This window comes from Macaca mulatta, chromosome 18, assembly GCF_049350105.2.
Source record: "Macaca mulatta isolate MMU2019108-1 chromosome 18, T2T-MMU8v2.0, whole genome shotgun sequence".
NCBI lineage: Eukaryota > Metazoa > Chordata > Mammalia > Primates > Cercopithecidae > Macaca > Macaca mulatta.
In genome coordinates this window covers 22,071,387-22,095,120 of record NC_133423.1, presented here as the reverse complement: position 1 = coordinate 22,095,120, position 23,734 = coordinate 22,071,387, and the positions used below count along the sequence as shown (strand labels likewise).

Below are 23,734 nucleotides of genomic sequence, written 5' to 3'. Positions count from 1 at the left end.
GAAGTAGCTGGGACTACAGGCGCCCGCCACCTCACCCGGCTAGTTTTTTGTATTTCTTAGTAGAGACGGGGTTTCACCGTGTTAGCCAGGATGGTCTCGATCTCCTGACCTCGTGATCCACCCGTCTCGGCCTCCCAAAGTGCTGGGATTACAGGCTTGAGCCACCGCGCCCGGCCTAAGGGGTTTTTCTTTTACTTCTCATGGGTACAAGCCAGAGAGAGCAGTGGTTACGTGAGGGTAGAATGGTGACTCGTTTTTACCTAACTGTGGATCAGCTGGGTGGTTCCTCAATCTCCTCACTGGGCTGATTGTGGCTCGTTGCTTGTCCTGTATTTACCGTCTGTGGCAGTGAGATAGAAGAACCATGTTCTTCTGGTTCTAGACTCAAAAATTACGGAGAGAAGGAAGAGGCATGTCTGGCATCATTACTGTGTTGGAATAACTTCATGGTAGATTGCTGTGGCCTTTCCTTATGGCCTGTCACTTGTCTTACATTCTTCAGAGCATTTATGCACAGGAGCATAAATGTATGATTTTCATCTTGCCATTGAAAGTAGACTTTCTGGCTGGGCGCGGTGGCTCATGGCTGTAATCCTAGCACTTTTGGAGGCCGAGGTGAGTGGATAACTTGAGGTCAGGAGTTCAAGACCAGCCTGGCCAACGTGGTGAAACCCTGTCTCTACTAAAAATACAAAAATGTTAGCGGAGCGTGGTGGTATGTGCCTGCAATCCCAGCTACTCGGGAGGCTGAGGCAGGAAGATCACTTGAACCTGGGACGTGGAGGTTGCTATGAGCTGAGATCGCACCACTGCACTCCATCCTGGGTGACACAGTGAGACTCCATCTCAAAAAAAAAAAAAAGAAAATAGACTTTCCTTGGTCTAGGAAGAGTTTAAGTAATGGAATAAGTGAAAAGGATGTTCTTACTAATCAAATCCAGAAAACCATGGCTCGTTGTGTGTATTAATTTGCTAGGCTTTATGAATATTGACCTCCTTATTCTTCCCTAAGGAAATAATTAATCATTTGCCTTTTGTGTGGTCTCGATCTTCCTTTTACACACCTTGTTTTCATTAGACTTGAAGTCATCCTCGATTTTCAGGCACTCCTTGGCATTTTATGAACGAACTACCCTGCCAATTTTTCTAGGTATTTTAGCATATTTTCTAGGTTAATGTTGTTGTCTACTTGGAATATTTTAGAGATTAATGTACATGAACGTTTTGGGAGCTGGACATGGTGGTGACTGTAGTCCCAGCACTTGGGAGGCTGAAGCAGGAGGATCATGTGAGCCCAGGAGTTTAAGACCAGCCTGGGCTACATAGGCCTTGTCTCTGTAGTTTAGAAGAAAAAGCATTCTCCTTCTTTCCCCCCCATCCCTGTGGCACAGAGCCATTGGCAGAGACTCTAATTGGGCTTTTCTGTGTAAATTGTTGCTAAAGTTTGACCTAAATTGGCTTGCCCAACTTGGATTTTCTGCCAGGGTGCCAGTCACAGATGGTATTGGTGGCCCCCACTGAGCAGTAGCTGCGTTGTCTTCTAGGTGCTTGCAGCCTCTTCTCACGTTTGGCCGCAAAGGAACAGATGCCTGTCTTTAAGGCAGTATTTCCCAAAAGGGCATGCACATCTCCCAGATGCTGTTAGAGAAAAGAGAGTCCAGAGGTCAGATAGATTTGATAAATATTTTATGCTCTAGCCCTTCTTGGCGATTCAAAATGTGCTTTAATATGTTAAAACTCTCAAAGTGGGTTGGGGATAAAGATTTGGAGAACTCTTGTGCAAAGAAACCAGTTTAAACTTTGTTTAACCGTTTGACCCTAAGATCTCCTTTGTTCCTAATGTCTATAAACATTCTGGGAGACAGTGATGGACATGCCTGCCTGTTGGAGCTGGTTGAGGCTGGCTGCCAGTCTGTACTCTACGTGTCTCTTCCCAGCTCTACCAGGACATCTGGTTAGTAGCTTGAAATGTATCCCAGTGGGAGGATCTAAGTCACAGAAATGGGCAAAGGCTAAAAATTGGGGTTCCCCATCCCCACACTCCTTGTTGCTAAAGGGTGCTAGCATGTTGCTGGTATTTATCAGCCCATGTTCCTAAAGGCGTCACAAGGGGTGCCAGACATTAGAATACAGTGCATTTCTCAAATCTTCACTTTTCTTTCTTTTTTTTTTTTTTGAGATGGCCTCACTCTGTCGACGAGGCTGTATGCAGTGGCATGATCATAGCTCACTGGCAGCCTTGAGCTCCTGGGCTCAAACGGTCCTCCTGCCTTAGCCTCCCAAGTAGCTGAGACCACAGGTGCATGCCACCACGCCTTACTAACTTTAAATTTTTTAAATAGAAATGAGGTCTCACTCTGTTGTCCAGGCTGGTCTCAAACTCTTGGCCTCAAGCGATCTTCCCACCTCAGCTTCCCAAAGTGTTGAGATTATAGGCGTCAGCCACTGCACCCAGCCAGATCCTTGCTTTTCAGTGCAGTGTAACTTTCTTCCCTGTTAAATCCAGCAGTGTGTGTGTGTGTTTTTTTTTTTTAGTAAAATACGCCCATAATATTTGTCATCTTAACCGTCAGTGTACAGTTTAGTGAAATGAAATATGTTACCCTCAGTAAAACTTTTTCATCACCTCCAAAAAAAGCTCTGAACCAAATAAATAACTCTCCCTTCTCTCCTTCCTCCTGCTTGTGGTAACTTCTCTTCTACTTCCTGTCTCTTAATTTGCCTATTCTAGGCACTTCAAGTAAGTGCAGCAGTTTTTATCTGGCCAATCTGCTGTGACCCAGTCAAGCCACCACCCATGTCTGGGCTGGGAAGGTGGGGAAAGAGGCTGCTGCACGTGCTGGGGCTGCCTTCAGCCATATGCATCTGTCCATCTGTTCGTCCACCCATCCGTCTGTCCTTCCGCCCACTCATCTATCTGTTTATCAAGGTATAACAATGCAGCTTTTTTATTCCTCTCCCTCTGTACCCTATTTGGGCCTTATTTATGTTTCTCTTCTTATAAACCACCTCATCTTTCTGTAGAGGTGTTTATTAAGTAAAACACCACCACCACGGGATGGACATAAATATTGAAAAGACCGGTCGATTGGAAGGACTAATCAGTAGAGGGAGGTGGTTTCAGGGGCTTTAGACAGGAGGAAGACAGCCTAGGCTGACCAATGGAGCAGCTGAAGATAAATCGGCAAAGTAAGTAGGGAGACAAGATCTCTGTCCCATGTGACCATGCATTTGAAAGCAGGCAGCCCAGCGAGGTAGAGGCATGAAAGGCTGTATGGACTGCGCTCTTCAAAGGGCTGTGGTTTTGTTCTGGGGTCTAGTCTTAGGTTGTAAGCTCTTTGCTCTTTTCATTCTGTTTTTTCTCCCAGGGCTTGAACAGATTCACAGAATATTCTCAGGGTTGGCATTTCTCTTTGATTTTGGTCTTGGTCAGCAGGGATGGGGGGATTGTGACGAACATTTCATTAGGTGTGCTCTTAGATACGGTCAGTTTGACAGAACAGTCGCTCTGTTTCTGCATTAAAAACATAATTTTGTAAGTTTTGTAGCTTTTTGGAATATTAAGTAGTTGGATACTTAAAGCTCTCCCTGCTGCTTTCCCTTTATTTTTAAGTTGGACTGAGCAAGTTTCTTCCTTTTTGTTTTTTTTTTTTTTTTTTGAGACAGTTTCGCTCAGTCGCCCAGGCTGCAGTGCAGTGGCTCGATCTCGGCTCACTGCAAATTCCATCTCCCAGGTTCACGCCATTCTCCTGCTTCAGCCTCCCGAGTAGCTGGGACTACAGGCGCTTGCCACCACGCCCAGCTAGTTTTTTTGTGTATTTTTAGTAGAGACAGGGTTTCACCATGTTAGCCAGGATGGTCGCGATCTCCTGACCTCGTGATCTGCCCGCCTCGGCCTCCCAAAGTGCTGGGATTACAGGCGTGAGCCACCGCACCCGGCTGAGCAAGGTTCTTCTAAATGCGTTGAGGTTGGGGGAAAAAGACCTAAAAAAGAAAAATACACTGAATAATACTTTCGACATATACGCGAAACCTGATTTTGCAAAATCTGAAATTACTATTTCTGGGTTTTCAATTATAGAACGTTTTCTGACAAATAATAGAATTTGCTGTATTTCACTGTAAACAGTTTTGAGAATGCACTAAATGCAGCAACAACCTTAGGATTAGTTATCACGACAGATTGGCATTAGAAAAAATGATTAGTATATTTTATGTTCTGGAGGAATGAGACTTGAAGAGCAGAGTGATTTTTAAGTTGTTTACATCAAGGGAAGAGATGTAAAGTTAAGATTGCCTGGGCGTGGTGACTCACACCTGTAATCCCAGCACTTCGGGAGCCCGAGGCAGGCGAATCACCTGAGATCAGGAGTTTGAGACCAGCCTGGCCAACATGGCGAAACCCTGTCTCTACTAAAAATATGAAAATTAGCCGGGAGTATTGGCGGGCGCCTGTAATCCCAGCTACTCTGGAGGCTGAGGCAGTAGAATCGCTTGAACTCAGAGGCGGAGGTTGCAGTGAGTCGAGACCATGCTACTGCACTCTACCCTGGGCGACAGAGCGGTGGAACTCTGCCTCATAAATAAATAAATAAATAAATGAATAAAGATTATTACTTAACTCTTTCCAACAATTTAAAATTTTTTGTCAAAGTCATAGATTAAACAAATAGTACTTTACATCATAATTCCCTTAGGCAGTGAATTTGAATTCTTTGGTTTGTTCTGTTATTTCTAAATAATGTGCTTACACCGCTAAACTTGGACTTGTTCATTTGAGATAGTACCTGCTGACTGTGTGTGGTCAGAGAGAAGGTGACAGGCCTGGTCTGTGGAGGCAGAATCCTCTTGCTCACTGGCCATGTGTCCTTGAGCCAAGACGCTTAAAACTTCTCTGTCTTATAGAATAGGAATAATCACCACCATCATCACAGTGGCTCTGAGGCCTACCTTTAATGTTTGTAGGGCCTGGGGCAAGAGTACTAATGGAGACCAGATGGCTAAATATTTAAAAGGTATATTTAAATATTTACAAGGTATATATGATATGCCTAAATATTTAACGGGTTCAAATCTAGCTCTGTCTATGGCCTGGCCCCTGTGTTCACGCAGGGCCTTGCAGCCTACTCTCCATCAAGACCAGAGTCTAACAGACAGTCTCACGCTTGGACCAGCCCTGAGCCAGCCCCGGTGTCTGCCCGGACAGCCCAGCGTGGATGCCGTACTAGACCCACTGATGCCCGGTATAGTCTTGGCAGCTCAAGCTTCCCAGGAGCCTGTCTCCATCCAGGGTGATTTTATCATATTCCCTCACACCTCGATTCTCTGATTTCCAGGCACTTCTAAGCACCTCCCCAAAACTGTACCATCTGTGTCGGGGAAATCAGGGAGCCTGTCCTGCCTAGACACCCACTTTTTCTCTGGTACCCCAAGGCAGGGGCTGTGATCTGCACATACATGCCCCCTCCCCCTCTACTCACCTGTCTCTCCCAGAATTCCTCCTTTTTCAGCCGGTTTCCAAAATTAAAATGGAATGAAACCAAACTTTCCCATGAGATTGAGAAGCACAGTCTCTGGGTTTCAGTGCTGGAGAGAAATGGTGTTGTCTACCACGCAGGCGGGGCAGAGCCCCCTTTGTCTGGAGGCACAGGTGCTGAGTGCGAGTAGATTGCTGTGGGGATCCATGCACTGACAGCAGCAAGCCTCTTAAAATAGAGCCCAGACACAGCGAACCTGTGTGATTGTTGGTTCTGCTGCTTTGATTTTTGGAGCTCTGTAATTTCACTCCAGTGTGGACTTCTTTCCGCCTCTTGTGCTGGGCCAGCAGAGGTAGAGAGTTGTCAGACTTAGCAAATAAAAAATACAAGATGCTCAGATAAACAGTGGGACATCCTTACACTACAAGAGGATTCGTTTATCTGAAATTTAGATTTAACTGGGCATCCTGTATTTTTCTGGCAGCCTCATGAGGCCCTTTCAATTGGATTGTCTCCTTTAGTCTTGGGAGATGTTCCTATATTATTTCTGTAATAATGTCCTTTCTGCATTTTCTCTTTCCGAAACACTTTTTTTTTTTTTTTTTTTTTTTTGAGATGGAGTCTCGCTGTGTCACCAGGCTGGAGTGCAGTGATGCGATCTTGGCTCACTGCAACCTCTGCCTCCTGGGTTCAAGCGATTCTTCTGTCTCAGCCCCCTGAGTAGCTGCGACTACAGGTGTGCACCACCACACCCAGCTAATTTTTGTATTTTTAGTAGAGACAGGGTTCCACCATGTTGACCAGGATGGTCTCAATCTCTCAACTTCATGACCCACCCGCCTCAGCCTCCCAAAGTGCTGGGATTACAAGTGTGAGCCACTGTGCCCGGCCTGAAACACTCTTTTTAGTCAGATGTTAAACCAGCTGGATTGAACTTTTAATTTTCATGCCTTTTCTCTCCTATCGTCTGTCTTTATATTCTAGTTATACTCTTGGAGAGAGATCCTGATTTCCTTGATTCTGTTCTTTCACGTGTTTTATCTTTTATTTCAGTTATTAATATTTATAATTTCCGAAAGTTCCTTCATAACGTCCTGTCCATTTTTCTCTGAGGATACTAATTGTATATATATTCTTTTCTTCCTCTCCTTGTAGCATCTGTATCATCTTTATTTTTGATTTTTGTTTTGATTCGGATCTCTTTTTGTGCCAGAGGCTTTCCCATGCGTCTGGTGATTATTTAGGGATGAGGCTGTGGAGAGCTGCCGGGGAGCTCTGTCTGCGCAGCTGCGGCCTGTCCTCCAGGGGCTTCTCTGTGATTCCTCGTGGAGCTGGACTCATCGGAGGGTCGCAGCAGTCGTCATCCAGAATCTTGTCACTGGAGCTTTTGTTTTCCTAGGAGACTTGTCCATACTCCTGCCTGGGAGATAAACTTGGTTTTAGGCTGTAGGGCTGGAGGAAATGGAGGCCAGCCTGTCTCTTCTGGTTTCTGTCTCATGCTCACCCTGTGGCCCTGAACCCTGAGCTCCTGTGGCTTTGATAGCCCAGAGATTCTCCTCTCCCTCCTCCCTGGCTTCCCCAGCTGATGCCGGGTCGGGGGCTCCCTGTTTCCAGCCCTGCCCCGCTCCCTCCTTCCTTTGCTGGCTCCAAGGCCTGGGTATCTCTGCAGCTCTAGGACTGACTGTCCCCACCTCCATGGCAGCCCCTACTGGACCTTAGGATGGAACTTTGTGAGCTGGCGGTCACCTGCCCCTCCCCGTCCTCCTCGTCTTCCCCAAACTTTGTTGATGCCTCACCTTGGCTTTGACTCCATTCTGATAGCATATTGTTTTTGGTAACCATTAATGAGATAGAATTCACATACCATGCCACCCGCCTCTTTAAAGCACACAGGTCAGTCGTTTTTAACACGTTCACAGAGTTGTGCTGTCACTACCACAGTCAATTTTAGGATGTTTTCATCACCTCAGAAAGAAACCCTGTATCCTTTAGCTCTGATGCCCAGTTCCCAACCCCCTAAGCAAACTCCTTACTTCCTGTCTCTATTTGCCTATTTAAACTTAAAAAATACATTTAATGCCATCTTCGTAGGGTTTCAGGAGGGAAGGGAAAGAAACTCATGAATTCACTCAGCCTTGTTTCATGGGCAGCCCTTGCCATGTATAAAATACTAAAATTCAAAAACCATTCTGCCTGTTCCTATTTCTGCCTTCAGAGTATTGACCCATGGCAGAGGTGGGACCTTTCCTCTGGGTCTCTTTCCTTCTTTTCCTTTTGATGCCCTTGTTTAATGTCTGTGCTTGACCTGAACTTCTCTCTTCGGGAGCTGGACGTTGCCAAGCCTGCATCAGTGGCCTTCATCTCTTCTTGGCTTCTAGCACTTTTCTTTTTTTCTTTTTTAGAGACAGAGTCTAGCTATGTTGGCCAGGTTGGTCTTGAACTGCTGACGTCAGTCCTCCCGCCTCAGCCTCCCAAAGTGGGATTACAGACGTGAGCCACTGTGCCTGGCCCCTGGCAGTTTTCAAGTGTCTGTAGAGCAGTTGTGCAGAGGAGTTGCCTTGGGGAGCTGGAAGGCAAGCTTGAGTCCAGGCCCCTCCAATATCTTCTTGGTTCAGAAGTAGAGGCTGTGGGCTGTGTGAAAATAGATAGGACTTTTAGTCACTTAATATATTTTACTCTGATGCGTTTGCTATTTAGCCAGCACCTGCTCTTTGGAGAGTACTGCTGTGGGTAATTTTGCAAAGTGGAATCTGGAACTCTAAACCAGTGGGGGAGAGAAGACAAATACACAAGCAGACAACAGTACCTATTACAAGTGACGATGAGTGCACCTGGGGGCGTGGAGTCACCAGTTAGCATGGCCTAAGGATTGCCCTGAATGGATACTGGCCTCTTAGCATTGGGGCTGCTCCTGGGGAACCCTGTCCCCATCTCCTCTGGAGTGCCAGGATTTCTGTGTTGGTTTCACACCCTACCCTGCTGTCACAGCCTACCTAGCTAGTGCTGACTTGCTGGTGGCCTGGCCAGTGGGTGCCCGCTGGCTCCCTTCTCTGAGGTTGCCTCCCTTGCAGAGAACTGGACAGCTAGGAGTGACACCTTAGCAGCATGGTGAGGACTTCTTAGTCTACTTCTTCTTAGTTTTCTCTCTAACAGCAGTTTCTCCATGCCTGTTCTCCAGTTTCTCTTAGAGTGTTTATTTCGGGGCATGGGTACCACTGCTGTGGTTTGGGGTTCCTGGCCCATGTTACATTGTGGCTGCCCATCCCAGTGCTCTGCGGTCTGTGGGGCCTGGTCTGTGAGCCCAGTCCTGTGCAGCAGTGGTGTCTGTGTCAGCGTGGTGTGGAGGTGTGGGGTGGGCAGGGTTAGACGGGGGTGGTTGAGATCATAGCCCATCTTTGGTTAATGCTTGATGGGGAAGACACAAGTCTCAAAGTCAAAAGCAAGAGTCACAAGGGACCCAGAAATGCTGAGATGCTTTGTGGGTTGATGAAATTTTGTTGCCCTTTTTTTGAGATAGGGTCTCCCTCTGTTGCCCCAGACTGGGGTGCAGTGGTGCGATCATTTTACTGCCTTTTAAGAGAAACCTGTGCATTCTTTTTCATTTCTGAGCTCCAGGTGACCCTTCTCCTTTTTTTTTTTTTTTTTTGGAGACAGAGTTTTGCTCTTGTTGCCCAGGCTGGAGTGCAATGGTGCGATCTTGACTCACTGCAACCTCCGCCTCCTGGATTCAAGCGATTCTCCTGCCTCAGCCTCTCAAGTAGTTGGGATTACAGGCATGTGCCACCATACCCGGCTAATTTTGTATTTTGAGTAGAGACAGGGTTTCTCCATGTTGGTCAGGCTGGTCTCGAACTCCTGACCTCAGGTGATCCGCCCACCTCGGCCTCCGAAAGTGCTGGGATTATAAGAGTGAGCCATCACGCCTGGCCCCAGGTGATCCTTCTAGAGGCTGATACCTAGAGTAGGACTGGAGGCACATCCACATTAGGAGAAAGGCTGTGCTTTTGGAAATGAATGAAATACACTAGGGAACCAGTGCCAGCACTCTGCGAAAGTACCCAAGAATCCCCTCGTTTTTCTTTTTCCTCTGATCATACCATCATCACCTCACAACTTCTTCACTTTCTCTTCTCAAGAATATTAATTTAGTTTTTCCCATTTAATTATTAGAACAAATAAAGGAAGAAAATATAGCCTTTTAATGTCTGTGTGCTTGGCGCTTTCCATGTTACTTGGTTCCATTTGTAGAATAACCCTGTGATACGGCTGTTAACTATTAGTTCCCCTTTTGAAGATGAGGAAATTGAGGCTCTTCCTTCAGAGAACCTGAAGAATGAGTTCTTCATACTTGGCTAATGGAGATAAGTGTGTGTTGGGGGAGGCATTCCAGGTCAGGGGCTATCCAGAAGGGCAAACCAAGAAGGAAAGCTGGGCCTGCGGAAAAGCATGCGGAGTGGCAGCAGCGCATGGTTGGGGGCAGATTGTATTGGGAATTTGGTGTGAGGCCAAAGAGTTTGGACTTAATTTGGAAGGTGATTCCAGGATTTTTAATAGGAGGAGCGACAGCTATAATTAAAAGGAATTTTAGAAAGATTTGTCTGGAAATTCTGAATGAGAGGCTGGAGACAGGGAGAACAGAGCATTGGTCTCGGTGTGAGGTGAGATGGTAGAGGACTGACAGCGATTATAAAGAGAACGAGGGTGCATCTGCAAAATAGCACCAGGGAAGCGGGCAGGGCCTAGGGAGAAGAATTGGAGGTGAAATTCTGAGTTTGAGAAAATAATGGTATTGAAAGAGAGGAGTCTGATAGTGAGTAAGAGATGACGAAGTTAGTTTAAGAAAGCTGAAATGGTTGTGGGATATCTGATTGTAAATACCCGCAAGGCACTTGAACTAGATATCTCAAGAAAAACAGAAATCAGATTTGAACCTCTCTGAAGTGAAGTGACTGTGGTTTGATGTGGGAGTGTTTAGTGAATACAGTTTTTAAAAAATTAGAAGTCTGAAGTTTAAACCTTGTACAATGTGTGCATTTATAGATTGCCCTTTGGAGATTTAGGAAATCTAAGAAATTTTTAGCATACATTGGGAACAGTTAAACTAATATTTTAAAACTTCCCCTGCATGTTCTCCCTTAGTAATAATAGGTGGTCTTTTTGCTTTTATCGTTCAATATGTTCTTAATATAAAAATTAAATGTGGCTGGCCATGGTGGTTGACGCCTGTAATCACAGCACTTTGGGAGGCAGAGGCAGGCGAATTGCTTCAGCTCAGGGGTTTGGGACTAGCCTGGGCAACATAGTGAGACCTTGTATCTACAAAAAATACAAAAATTAGTCAGGTGTGGTGGTGTGCACCTATCGTCCCAGCTGCTTTGGAGGCCGGGGTGAGAGGAATGGCTTGAGCCTGGGAGGGGGAGGCTGCAGTGAGCCGAGATCACGCACGCTAGCCTAGGCAACCTAGCGAGATCTTCTCTCAAAAAAAAAAAAAAAAAAAAGTGTATGGTTAAGATGGTAAATTTTATGTTTTGTGTGTTTTACCATGATTAAAAAAAGTTAAACATACACCTGGCTATATTTTAAAGGGAAGCGGTAGTTCCTATTTATGGGTATTAATTTTTAGAATTGAAAACCCAGTTATATTGCTGTTGCAGAAGGAAGGGCTGGCATTGTTAGAAGATACCTGAAGGATGGAGCGAGAGTAGAAATGTTTCTTTCTTTGTGACCCTGATAACCAAATTCTTAGGAGGGACCTATTTTTTTTTTTAATAAGCTGTTATTTCATATATTAAGCGATCAGTGATCCAATTGTTGTGTTGCCTACCGTTGGCCAAAAAGATCTACCAAATAAATCATTAATCATCTCTGGCCAGACTGAGACTGGCTGTAGTCGTGGAAGATCATTTCAATGATTTTGTGTGCTGAAAGCATAGAGAATGCAAACTTTTGAAATTCTATTTCTTTTTTTTTTTTTTTTTGAGACTGAGCCTTGCTCTGTCACCCAGGCTGGAGTGTAGTGGCATGACAATTGGCTCACTGCAACTTCCGACTCTAGGGTTCCAGCAGTTCTCGTGCCTCAGCCTCCCAAGTAGCTGGGATTACAGGTGCGTGACACCATGGCCGCCCAATTTTTGTATTTTTAGTATAGACAGGGTTTCACCATGTTGACCAGTCTGGTCTTGAACTCCTGGTCTCAAGTGATCTACCTGCCTTGGCCTCTGAAAGTTCTAGGACTACAGGCATGAGCCACCACGTCCAGCCTGAAAATTGTGTTTCTAATAACCTATGGTTTAAAAGTTGCTGCATCATTTTGATTAGTCACTGACCTTGAGGCAGTTTACTGATGAGAGGATAAAATGGAAAGCCAATATCTACATACCCAGAGCTGTGAAACCCTTTAGGAATGACTTCTTTTTTTAGGTTGCTTTTCGCCAATATTCTTTGGAAGTAAAAGGATTATAGTATACAACATCTCATCCCAGCTCTCCTCTGTATTTTCACACTCCCAGGTTCTCCTTTTTTTTTTTTCTTTTTTTTCTTTTTTTTTTTGAGACAAGGTCTGGCTCTGTCGCCCAGGCTGATGTACAATGGCACAAACATGCTCACTGTAGCCTCTGCCTCCAGGGCTCAAGCCATCCTTCCACCTCAGCCTCCGGAGTAGCTGGGACTACAGGTGCGCCCCACCACGCCCATCTAAATTTTGTATTTTTTGTAGACATGGAGTTTTGCCATGTTGTCCAGGCCGGTCTCAAACTTGTGAACTCTTGGCCTCCCAACGTGCTGGGATTATAGGCATGAGCCACCATGCCTGGCCAGTTGTCTTAACTATTTACTATTTCTATCTTACTTAAAAAAAAAAAATCAACTAACCAACAACTAAAGTCTGCCTTTTTTGGATTTCCTTAGTTTTTACCTCTTGTCCTTTTTCTGTTCCAGGAGTCCATCTAGGATATCACATTACATTTTGTCTTCAGACTTCACTTGGCCATGACCATTTCTCAGACTTCCTTTGTTTTCGATGACATTGACAGTTGTAAGGAATACTGGTCAGGGATGTTGTAGGAGGTCCCACCGTTGGGATTTGTCCGATGTGTCTCCTGTGGTCAGGCTGGGGTAGTGTGTCTTTGGGAAGAAGGTCTCAGGGCAGTGTGCCGTTCTCATGACAGCCCGGGGACATACTGCCCGTGTGACTTACGGCAGTTGTTGCTGACCTTGACCACCTGGCTGAGGTTGTGTTCGTCAGGTTTCTTTCTCCACGGTAAAGTTGCTTTTTTCTCCGCTTTCCTTACTGTCCTCGGAAGAAAGTCATTGAAGGGGCGGGGAGTTGTTCTTCACTGCATAAGGGTGGGGCATCTACATAAATTACTTTGGAACTTCTGCACAGGGGATGGTTTGCATATCCCGTTTAGTTATTCCATCATTTATATCAGTATGCGTTCATGGGTATTTATTTAATATTTTGGGTTGTTACACAACACCACTTTATTTTGTTGCTCAGATTGTTCCAGTTTTCTATGGGCTTCTATGTCCCTTTGACACGCCCCATCAGTGTAGTTTTTTTGTTTTTTTTTTTTGGAGGCGGGGGGCATTCAGCTCTTTCTTACTTTCTGACACTATGAGATTCATTGGTAGGTGCATTTCCCGCCCAATCCTAGATCAGTCATTTTTCTGTGGAGCTCTGGCTTCGTTCAGTGGAGAGTGGTGTAGGAAATGCAGCTCCGGGCAGCTTGTCTCTTCGTTCGGTGGAGAGTGGTGTGGGAAATGCAGCTCCGGGCAGCTTGTCTCTTCGTTCGGTGGAGAGTGGTGTGGGAAATGCAGCTCCGGGCAGCTTGTCTTCCTCACTTTTGGTTGTTGTCAGACCCCTGCACCGGTGCTGGGTTCACCTTCTCCCATAACCTCACTTTCTTCTTTTTCCTATCTAATTTTGCCATAGATTGTCCAGCTCTGATTTTTACAGCTGTCAGATTTTTAGAAGACCAAGCTAATACAAAATTATTATTACTTGAGTGAGAAATTGGCTGCTTCTTTTTGTGATCTGAATTCCAGTATTAATACTGCATAGGAATCTGGCTGTAAAGATTGAATTTGGGTTGATGGTGTTTTGGGACTGTGATTTGTCTTTTATTACAGCATCCAGGAACTTTACAGATTTATGAACCATAGTGAGATAATTAAAAACTTATTAAAGTTAAATTTTAACAAAGACCCAAATCTCAGAGTTTTGCATTTCTATATAATTCTTGGGGCGCCCTTGGGAAAACTCACTTGTGAGGTTCCTGAGGACCCGGAAAAGATGGCTCACAGGTCTCACCTCCTCCTCCACCTGTCTATAGAGGAGACAGCCTCGTGTTTTGCAGGACGCAGAGAAGCAGGGGTCCTTTCGGATATGACCATTAAGGCTGCTGCTGCTTATGAGTTTTTTTTTTTTTAGATGGAGTCTCGCTCTGTTGTCCAGGCCGGGCTGCAGTGGCCTGATTTCGGCTGAGAAGTTTTATACACGGTGAAGTGTTGTGTCTGTGTGTATTCATAATTTTGTTGTCATTTGGGGGCTGCAAAGACCAGGAGGGTTCAGGAGAGTATGATCAGGCAGCTGTGCTTCCAGTCAGCATCTCTTCTGTCTGCCTCCCAGGTTCTGACCTGGTAGATTGGTCATTTGTGCCTCAGCCTCTAATTCTGATCTTTGCCAGGGCTCACTCCCAACCAGTGAGTTCTGTTTTTGACAAGGGGAGCCCCTGAGCTCCCCACAAGACTTCTGGCACCAGCCCTTCCCCGTGAGGATGATGCCCATTTAGCTTCTTTCCTTCTTTTGCTGAAAGCTGCAGTCTGACTAGGAAGGTTAATAAATAAGATCACCACAGACTGTTCTCCCGAATGTGATTCTGGCCAAATAGGTCCCCTGCCTGGTTGTAGGTCTCTTATCTGTGATACTGAAATGAAAAGGGTAGGAATATTCTTTGACATTCTCTGACCACTGGTCACTCATTGTTTGAATGTTACGCTGTTTTGTGCTGTGTGTTTAATTATGACAAGGCTCCCTCTAAATATCAGTAGCCCCTTTCCATATCCCTGGGGTTGAGCGTATGCTGTTATCCTCATTTTTTTAAGTGGAAAATTTTTGGACACAAAGAAGCCAGGAACAAAGGGAACACTGGTGCTGGAATGGAATCATGTTGCCAGGGGTATTGTGCTCTCCCACTTACTGTTTGTGTGTTGTGTACCTGGGATGTTAAATGCTCTTTTTCTTCATGAAGGTTTGTCTATGGACATAGAAGAGGAAAAGCCAGTGAGTCAGGGAACTGTATGGATAGGCTTTGTATACTCTTGCTTATTAATAAATGACGAGAGTGTGGATCGGTAAGTTGTTTCATAGAGCTGAAGAAAGAAAGAAACAGGAAATTCATCAGCTCTCTGCATCCATTCATTCATCATTCATTGATTGGTAACTAGCAAAACATAGGAGAAAAAGTAAACATTCAAATAATATGAAAAGTAAAGTACAGTAAGGCATCTTTGTGTTGCCTTTGATATTAGCTAATAATGACATTAGCTTATGAAGTTGGGGGACAAGATGCAATAAAAGTAACTAATGCATAACTTGCAACAACAAAAGTTTTTGTAGCCTTTTGGGCAATCATTTTGGCATTTGTATTTGTGGATCAGAAAAAAATGACCTGCAGATAGATCAAAATTGGTGGCTATTGGCATCACTGATTTTGGAGATTTGTAATGCTCATTAGCATAATAGTGGGTCTTGCCTGAAAGAAATCTGTTTAACTTAGGAAAATCCAGCATTTGCTATGTGCATTTCAGTCTTGTCTTTGTGAAAGACCTAATAACATCCTACAGAACTAGTATCTGTGTTTTATGGTTTATGAAATGCTGCCTGAAGATGTTTTTTTTGGAGGTGGAGTTTTGCTCTTGTTGCCCAGGCTGGAGTGCAATGGTGCGATCTTGGCTCACCACAACCTCTGCCTCCTGGGTTCAAGCAATTCTCCTGTGTCAGCCTCCTGAGTAGCTGGGATTACAGGTGTGCACTACCACGCCTGGCTAATTTTGTATTTTTAGTAGAGACGGGGTTTCTCCATGTTGGTCAGGCTGGTCTCGAACTCCCGACCTCAAGTGATCCGCCCACCTCAGCCTCCCAAAGTGTTGGGATTACAGGCATGAGCCACTGTGCCCGCCCTGCCTGAAGATTTTTATTGTTTTCCTAGAGAAGGTGAAGGTCATTGACAAAACACAGGATTTACAGGAACATGGGAGGGAATATGAGGGCTTTAGTTTTAAGTTTGACCTAGTGTGAGGAGAGCCAAGCAGAATATCATCCCAACAATGGAAAGACGACTCTTAAGGCAGGTTAGGGCTAAAGGTAGAAACCTGTTTGTTCTGACTGTTCTGACCATGGGAGTTGGTGAGGTTGCCTTTGAACAAAGGTGGATAACAAAAAAGAGTCTGAAGGGACTCATGAAAGGGGAGAAGAGGAAAAGCCAGTGAGTCAGGAAAAGCCAAGTGAGCTTGAGGCAATGCTGTGGGGTCCATGAGAGGAAAGGATGACCAGAAAATGAAATTCTGCAGTAAGGTCACGGGCAACATGAAAGGCGATTGGCACCAAAAACCGGCGCGCGGGAACATGGATTGGGAATGGATCGTTTCTGGAGTGTTTTCTTGCTGTGAGACTACACTGTTCAGCGACGGCATGCACCTTCCTTTGGACCTAGGAGGAAGGGACACTCGGGGAGGTGCCATGGCCACCTGAGGTCACTAGCTAATAGTAGTAAATAGGACAGCAAGGATTTCATCTCCAAAGCTGTCTGCTTTGTATTATGTCACATAGCCTGGGTTTTCCCTTTTTAACTTTTATGTCGAAGTAATTTTAACTTAAAGTTTTGGCTAGGTACAGTGGCTCACGTCTGTAATCCCTGTGCTTTGGGAGGCCAAGGTAGAAGGATCACTGGAGCCCAGGAGTAACCAGCCTAGACAACATAGCGAGACCCTCTCTCTACAAAAAAGAAAAAAAAAGAAAGAAATGTTGCAAAAATAGGACAGAGAATTTCTAAGTACCCATTTACCCAACTTTGCTTAAAGCTCACATCTTGTGTAATTCTAACACACTTGTGAAAACTAAAAATTATCATTCGTACACTACTACTAACTAGATTTCAGCAGTTTTTTTTTTTTTTTTTTTACTGGAGGACGGTGTTTGTGCACAGTCCTTTTTCATTAGCCTTACAGCGTACAGTCAGAATTCTGTTTTGCGAGTTGTTTAGGTTAGTTTTTTCTTCCCTGCACCCTTCAGTGTAGTAATGTTATTCATTTGTAATACATTTAGGTTCTTGTTACAGTTGGTCTTAATTTTGGACGCCCTCTCCCATTCCTGGTTTTTATTTTTAAATGTAATATTTACACAGTGAAATTCTCTAGTTTTTTTTTTTTTTTGGAGAACCTCGCTTTGTCACCCAGGCTGGAGTACAGTGGCGTGATCTCAGCTCACTGCAACCTCTGCCTCCCAGGTTCAAGCGGCTCTCTCGCTTTAGCCTCCCGAGTAGCTGGGATTACAGGTGTGCACCACCACGCCCAGCTAATTTTTGTATTTGTAGTAGAGAGGGGGTTTCATCATGTCGGCCAGGCTGGTCTCCAACTCCTAGTCTTAAGTGATCCACCCGCCTCAGCCTCCCAAAGTGCTGGGATTACGGGCACGAACCACCACGCCCGGCCTGAAATTCTCGAGGGTTTGACAGATGCACAGAAACATGTCTCCATTACCACATTTGTGATATAGAACTATTCTATGATCCCCAAAATTCTTTCCTTCAGCCTGGCTTTTTTATTTTTATTTTTTAATTTAAGAGACAGGGTCTTACTCTGTTGCCTAGGCTAGATTGCAGTGGCGTGATTGTAGCTCACTATAGCCTCGACTTACTGGGCTCAACCAATCATCTTGCCTTGGCCTCCCAAAGTGTTGGAATCACAGTCATGAGCCACCACGCCCAGCCCTGCCTGGATTTCAATGGTGGTTTCAAGAGAGTGGATTGTCAGAGGGCTGGGGAAGATACTGGGAGGAGCAGGATATGTCCCAGTACTGGAGAACTTGAGCCGTGAAGGCTGCGTGGCAAGAGGACAGAGCACCAAGGGTTCCAGGGTAAGGCTGGGGGCCGTCTCTCTATGCCTCTAGGCAGATGGGATAGGAATGACCCAAAATAGAAGGGACAGACCAAGCTCACTGTGGAGGATCGGCTTGGCAAAGCCAGCAGTGAAGGTGCAGGCAAGATTTGAAGGAAGGAAGCCGTGGGAGACCTCTTGACTGGTGACTATGATTTTTTAACTTAACCTCAGAAAGAAAAGGAGATGGAGTTTAGAAGAGGGAGAGAGATTAGTAACATCTGCAGGCCACAGCCTTAGGCCAGGCAGGGTGGCTCAAACCTGTAATCCCAGCACTTGGGAGGCGAGGCTGGAGGATCACTTGAGGCCAGTCTGAGACCAGTCTGGGTGAGAGCGAGACCCCATTTCTGCAGCAAATAAGAATTAACTGAATGTGGCAGTGCGTGTAAGGATCACTCGAGCCCAGGAGTTCAAGGCTGCAGTGAGCTGTGATCATGGCACTGCACTCCAGCCTGGGCAGAAGATCTAGGTCCTGTGTTAAAGAAAAGAAAAGAAGCAGACTCTGTCTCTTGGCAATACGGGAGTTAATAAGGAAAAACAAAATTGCAGTGCTGAATGGCACTGAGGACCTGCTGTGGAGGGCCACAGGCAAGCCCTGAATTTCCCTGGAGCTTCTCTCCGGAAAAAAGCAAAGGAGCTCTCACTGTAGCTGCGCTTTCGTTTTGACTCAGGAGAGCGTGGAGTTGGGGAGCGAGCTTCCTTAGAGAGCTGTGATGTGAGAAGTAGGCTGAGTGGGGGAGGTTGAGCTTTCAGAGAAGGCTGAGGTTTGTAGGGACAGGGACTTTCCCTTAGTTGCTCCTGATGTGCGAGGGGGGAATGGATGGGGGCGGGGAGCCTACTTTTATAACCTTGAGGGAGAAGTGTGGAATAACTGCAGCAAAGGGCCGGGGCTGACTTCACTCTTCTCTTTCCCAAGGTCATGCCCTGGTTCGTGGCATTAGTAAGTGACTCCTGTGTTGATATTTCCAGAAGCAGTTTGAATTTCAGATCAGGAATATCGAGTGTTAACTGAAGAAGAAAACATACCACCTTGAGCAAAGTATTTGTATATCCATGATTGGTATCATCAGGTTTAAGGAAACCAGTAAATACCTATTTTGGATAATAGCAACTATATTTGCTAATTTCTTGTTAACTCACCCAGAATTAACAAAACGTGCATTCTGTTCTTTGTGCATATAAGCTGTACTTGTACACTGTGTGTTACCCGGTGTAGGCTGCTTAGAAAATGAAGCTCTTCTGCTGAGAGTGGGCAGAGTGTGATCAGGGTGCCCAGCAGTGCTGACGGGTCAGAGGGTCCAGGCGAGTTGTTGGTGTCCCATTGTGTCAGCTTTCTTCCCTGTGGCCGGAGAGGAACCTTTAGACCTGCAAGGTGCTCTGGGCTGGCTGTCTCGACTTAATCAGGGTCTGACTAGCGTGAAGGCTAAAGATAAAATGAAGCTTTTCTTTGGCATTTTGTCACTGGCGTGGGATCTTCAGATGGCAAGTCATTAAGAGATTCCATAGCTTTTTTCATAATTGCGTATTTTGCTTTTCCACACTTTTTCACGTGTGTGTCTGCGTGTATGCTATTTTTTTGAAATCCGAGAGTCTGCCATTTTTGGGGCCCAGTCTCTCCCACCCCTGCCTGCACTTCCTAGAGAGGGGCAGTGAACCACGGCAACTGCTCCAGAGGTGTGGCTAATAGATTTTTAGAAAAACTTGGCCCCCAAACTGACCTCTGTCCCCAGCTGGTTTAGGAAGAGTGAAGAACCATGAGGTCAGCCTGTGTAGCTGAACCGACGTGGTGTTTGGAATGGAAATGCAGTAAGAAAATAGATTTCCCTGATACGCAGTCGAGATTGAAGTGGGATAAAAGCAGCAGAAGGTCAGTTGGAAGAGAGGAGAGAAGGTTTTTTTTTCTTTTCTTTGGTGGAAGAGATACAATGTGCAGAGCCTTGGAAATTCTAAAGATACAAGAGATTGGTGATGGAGGCAGAGCTAAGGTTAGCATAATGGGATAATGGGAAGAGCAAGAATTTGAATGTAGGCGGCCAAGAGAAGTCAAACCCCTGTTTCTTGAAGATGTATAAAAACTGGGGATACTAGCTAGATTTTCTAAGAGGAGGAAATTAAATTTGAAACATTATGTAATATAAACATGTGTTATAAGAACATTTTATATTTGAAGGAAAGATAGGAAAGATGAAAACATGCTAGATCCATTCATTTATTGAGTTTTTTTTTTGGGTCAGGCACAGTGGCTCACATCTGTAGTCCTGGCACTTTGGGAGGCTGAGGCAGGAGGATTGTTTCAGCTCAGGAGTTCGAGACCAGTCTGGACAACATAGTGAGACCCCATCCTAAAAGAAAGGGAAAGGAAAAAAAAAGTGTGTGTGTGTGTGTGTGTATAAAATAATTATTTTAAAAAAATTCAATGGAATACAAAAAAGACACAATGAAGGTCTCAGTGGCCAGATAGTGCTAGAAAATAGGGACTGGGAATCCTAAAGCAGACCTTGTATTATTACGGTTGTTTTATGGGAAGCCTTTATAATACTGTCAAGATGGTCAGTAGACTTTGATTTGTTTTTCTCTAAGTAGGACTGTTATGATTTAGAGGCTATTGATTTTCATTAGGGGAAATGTTAGTTTCTCTATTAAATAGGGAACCAGTGTTTTCACAGGTCAGAGGAGGCAGACCTTGGCTGGATTTAGGCATGTGTCTTCCTGTTTCAGAATTATTTAAAGTTGGGATTCAATGGTTAGGCTGTGCCTGTGCGTTTAATATTGACATTCTCTAATTGGAAATTGGGAAACCAACAATTTTTTTTATTGTGAAGAAGAATTTTGTTACAAAGTATGAGAAGTATGATTAAGGGGTGAATAGGTTTTTCTTACGTTTTTCTTTTGACTTCATAACTTTTGACTTCTGCCAACAAAGATGAAATAGCTTTTTATAGTTCTCAGAGGCTTTGGGTAGGAAAGGAAATGTTTTGTCTCTGTGTCATAGGAGAAAATAAAGTGATCATGTGACAGACCTGAGTTCTTTGAATTTCCTTTTTTGTAAACAGGTCTAATTCCCTCAGATATTGTTGATGTCTTCGGGTGAAAGAACATTATACATTAAGCACAAATGCTTGTTAGTGAATTGTAGGTCATTTATATAGGGTTTACTTTTAAATTAAACGACAATTGGCTGGGCGCGGTGGCTCATGCCTGTAATCCCAGCACTCTGGGAGGCCACAGCGGGCAGATCACGAGTTCAGGAGTTCGAGACCAGCCTGGCCAACATGGTGAAACCCTGTCTCTACTAAAAATACAAAAATTAGCCAGATGTGGTGGCAGGCGCCTGTAATCCTGGCTACTCGGGAGGCTGAAACAGGAGAATTGCTTGAACCCAGGAGGCGGAGGTTGCAGTGAGCAGAGATTGCGCCACTGCACTCCAGCCTGGGTAACAAAGCAAGACTCCGTCTTGGAAAAAATAAATAAATAAATAAATAAAAAGACTATTATTGCCTTTGAAGGGAGATGTATTTTATAGGGCATAAGTGAAAGACATTGTTAAAATAACTAAAGCTAATTCTGTTTGAAAATCAAACTGTTGAGGGAAAGGGAAGCTAAAATGAGATCGTTCTATTTTATCTTTTAAAAGAGGACTGAGGTTTATTTTTGTAATGTTTTTAAGCAAAAGAATCTATTTTTAAGACAGTAGTACTTAGGAATTGGGGTGGAAAGTGAAGAAAACTTTCAGGCATAAACATTCCTCTTTGTATTCAATATAACTGAGAAATGAAGTGGGAGTTACACATTTTTTCCCCCTCCAAGTGGAATGGAACTCTTGCTCTTGCCTTCCAGAATGTGGGAAGGGAAAGGGTAATAGGACAATGTGATTGTGGGTATGAAAAACATTCCTATAAACCAAAAAAGAAGTGTGAAGTTACAGGGAGTGGTATCCATTCCATTAGTTATACATCCTCAGACGGGGAGTCCTCCCGCCACAGTGATCTCGGGTTTCAGATGACACGATGCGCTTTCAGGTGGCCACTGCGCTCAAAAACGCCCATTATGCATTTTCAGCTTATAGTCGGCCTTCCTGCAGGTGAACTAGGATGGCTGACTCACTTTTTAAAACTACCATCAGTTCACTCTGACCTCTTACCACGTGCCACTGCCTCACTCTGGGCTTCCCCCCATCCCCCAAGAGAAGAGTATAAACCTTAGGTGCAGTAGAGGGATGGGGACAGGGTGAGGCTGGATCACTGTGGAGAAGGAGTTGCTTCTCAACCCCTTGCGGGGTTTGCAGGCATAGGAGTTCCTCTCTGGGGCCTTCTAGACCTTAACTCTGCTTTAGCTGGGCAGATAGGAAAAGGTAGGGGTGGTGTGGAGCAACAAGTTTAGCATTAACTCAGTGATTCAGTATGGCCGCTGTGCACGGGTTTATAAATCAGGAGGTTCCTGTACGTATAACAGCAGAAAAAGGTGAGAAGAGCCATATTAACCTTCCCAGGGTTCCTGAGAATATCAGACAGTCACACTGCCGACCACTCAAGTTTGGTTTCACGTGGCGACCTTTCCTCATTCTTGTGGTTGTATGTTCTGGGCCTCCCACCCACTGAGTATTTGAATTATCTCTTATCTTCTTTTTGTTCCTGAACCGACTGCCCTCTGGGATGAACAGTGTGTAACTGTATAAAGTCTTTTGCTCACCAAAGTCATAAAGAGAGGGCAAATGACATACATCCTGTGAAGCTCGAAAGAAAAGGTGGAGGGACTAGGGCAGAGCCCCGCTACCATGGGGACTTCCAGAGCCTGAGCCCAAGCTTTGCATCAGTTAAAAATCTTCTTTTCAGGCCCTTTCAACCCTGGTGGGGTAGGGGGTGGTGTCTTGAGTTTTCTAATAACAGTGACCTCCAACTTTAGATCAACATGGTTGGTAAAGACAGATCACAGGAATACTCTGCTAATGGCAGTTTTATTGTGAGTATTCCATTTACGGCCCCAGGATGATGGATAGAAATAAGAGTGGTGACATTCAGGGATTATTTGTAAGTGGGTGGATTCTTTTATGGATATAGTGCCTGACAGATGGCTTTTTCATTCCCCACATTTTGCAGTTTAAATGTTCAATTTCATTTAAAAAACAAAATCATAATCACAGACTTTCCTACTGGGTCTGACTTCTCATAGATATTTGTACTTCAGTATCCCTTTGGAGATGTTAATGTTTTATATCCCATGTACTTTTCGCATTGGTGGTAGTTTGGTGCTGGGGATATGTTACTCCCCCCCTGTTTCTGCAGGCCCCCTCTGAGAGAAGAGTGGTCACAGAGGGTTTTCTCTAGGCTGAGGAAGCCATCGAAAGAAAAGCACGCGTGACTTCTTCAGCTTGGTATTAACTGAGACAGGTGTGAATAGAAGCAGATTTATTCTTCAGCTCCCATCGAACCCATTTATTCTTCAGCTCCCATCGAACTCTAAGCGTTGATTTTGCCTTCAACAGTAGTTTTTCCTAACCAAATTCTTCACAGTGTTTGGATGTGTCCCCAGAGTGAGTTAATATGCTGAGGGTCTTAGCTGTTGATAGATTTGTGGTGTATATGAGTTTTCTCAGGCATGTATATTCTCACTAAGTAGAAATTCTCTCTTGACCCTGGAATAGTTACTTTTATTAGGAATGTGTGATGTTTTCTGATTGTACAAGGAAAAAAAAATCAAGTGCTTCAGTAAGATGTGGAAGGAGACAACGTGTCAGGGATCACTAAAACAGATTTGAAGGAAGGATAATAACACAGTAAATACTAAAGAACAGAGTCTGTCAAGGAACACACATCTAAATTGGCTAGGTGAATTCTTCCACTGAAAGTTGCCTGAAGTCAGCTGCTACCCTCTTCCCTTCCGACTGACTGCTGCTTGCTTCATTCCTCTTTCTCTTCTCTTGCTCTCTCCTGTTCCCTCTTTCCTTTCCTTCTCTCCCTGGCTGTTTGCCTCCACTGCAGAAGGAACAGATCCAAGAGATCCTCTCACATCCTGAGGGCCCCAGAGCTAGTGAGTGTCAGAGCTGGGTCCAGCCCTGTTCTTCTGTTATAAACCCAGTGCCTGTCTTGGTGTTGCATTAATTA

General features: G+C 44.7%; 1 protein-coding gene across 50 annotated transcripts in view; it reads left to right on the top strand.

The window, feature by feature from the left end:
- ZNF532 (zinc finger protein 532) overlaps window positions 1–23,734 on the top strand; it is a 127,776-nt gene that overhangs the window by 32,913 nt on the left and 71,129 nt on the right. The window contains exon 1 of one of the 50 annotated variants that reach the window (XM_077974676.1): window positions 2,400–2,929. The exons of the other annotated variants lie outside the window; for them this stretch is intronic. Coding sequence (XP_077830802.1) covers window positions 2,860–2,929 — 70 coding nt within the window. The 5' untranslated portion in view covers window positions 2,400–2,859. Of the gene's footprint in view, window positions 1–2,399; window positions 2,930–23,734 lie in introns of those variants that run through there. 50 annotated transcript variants of the gene reach the window in all.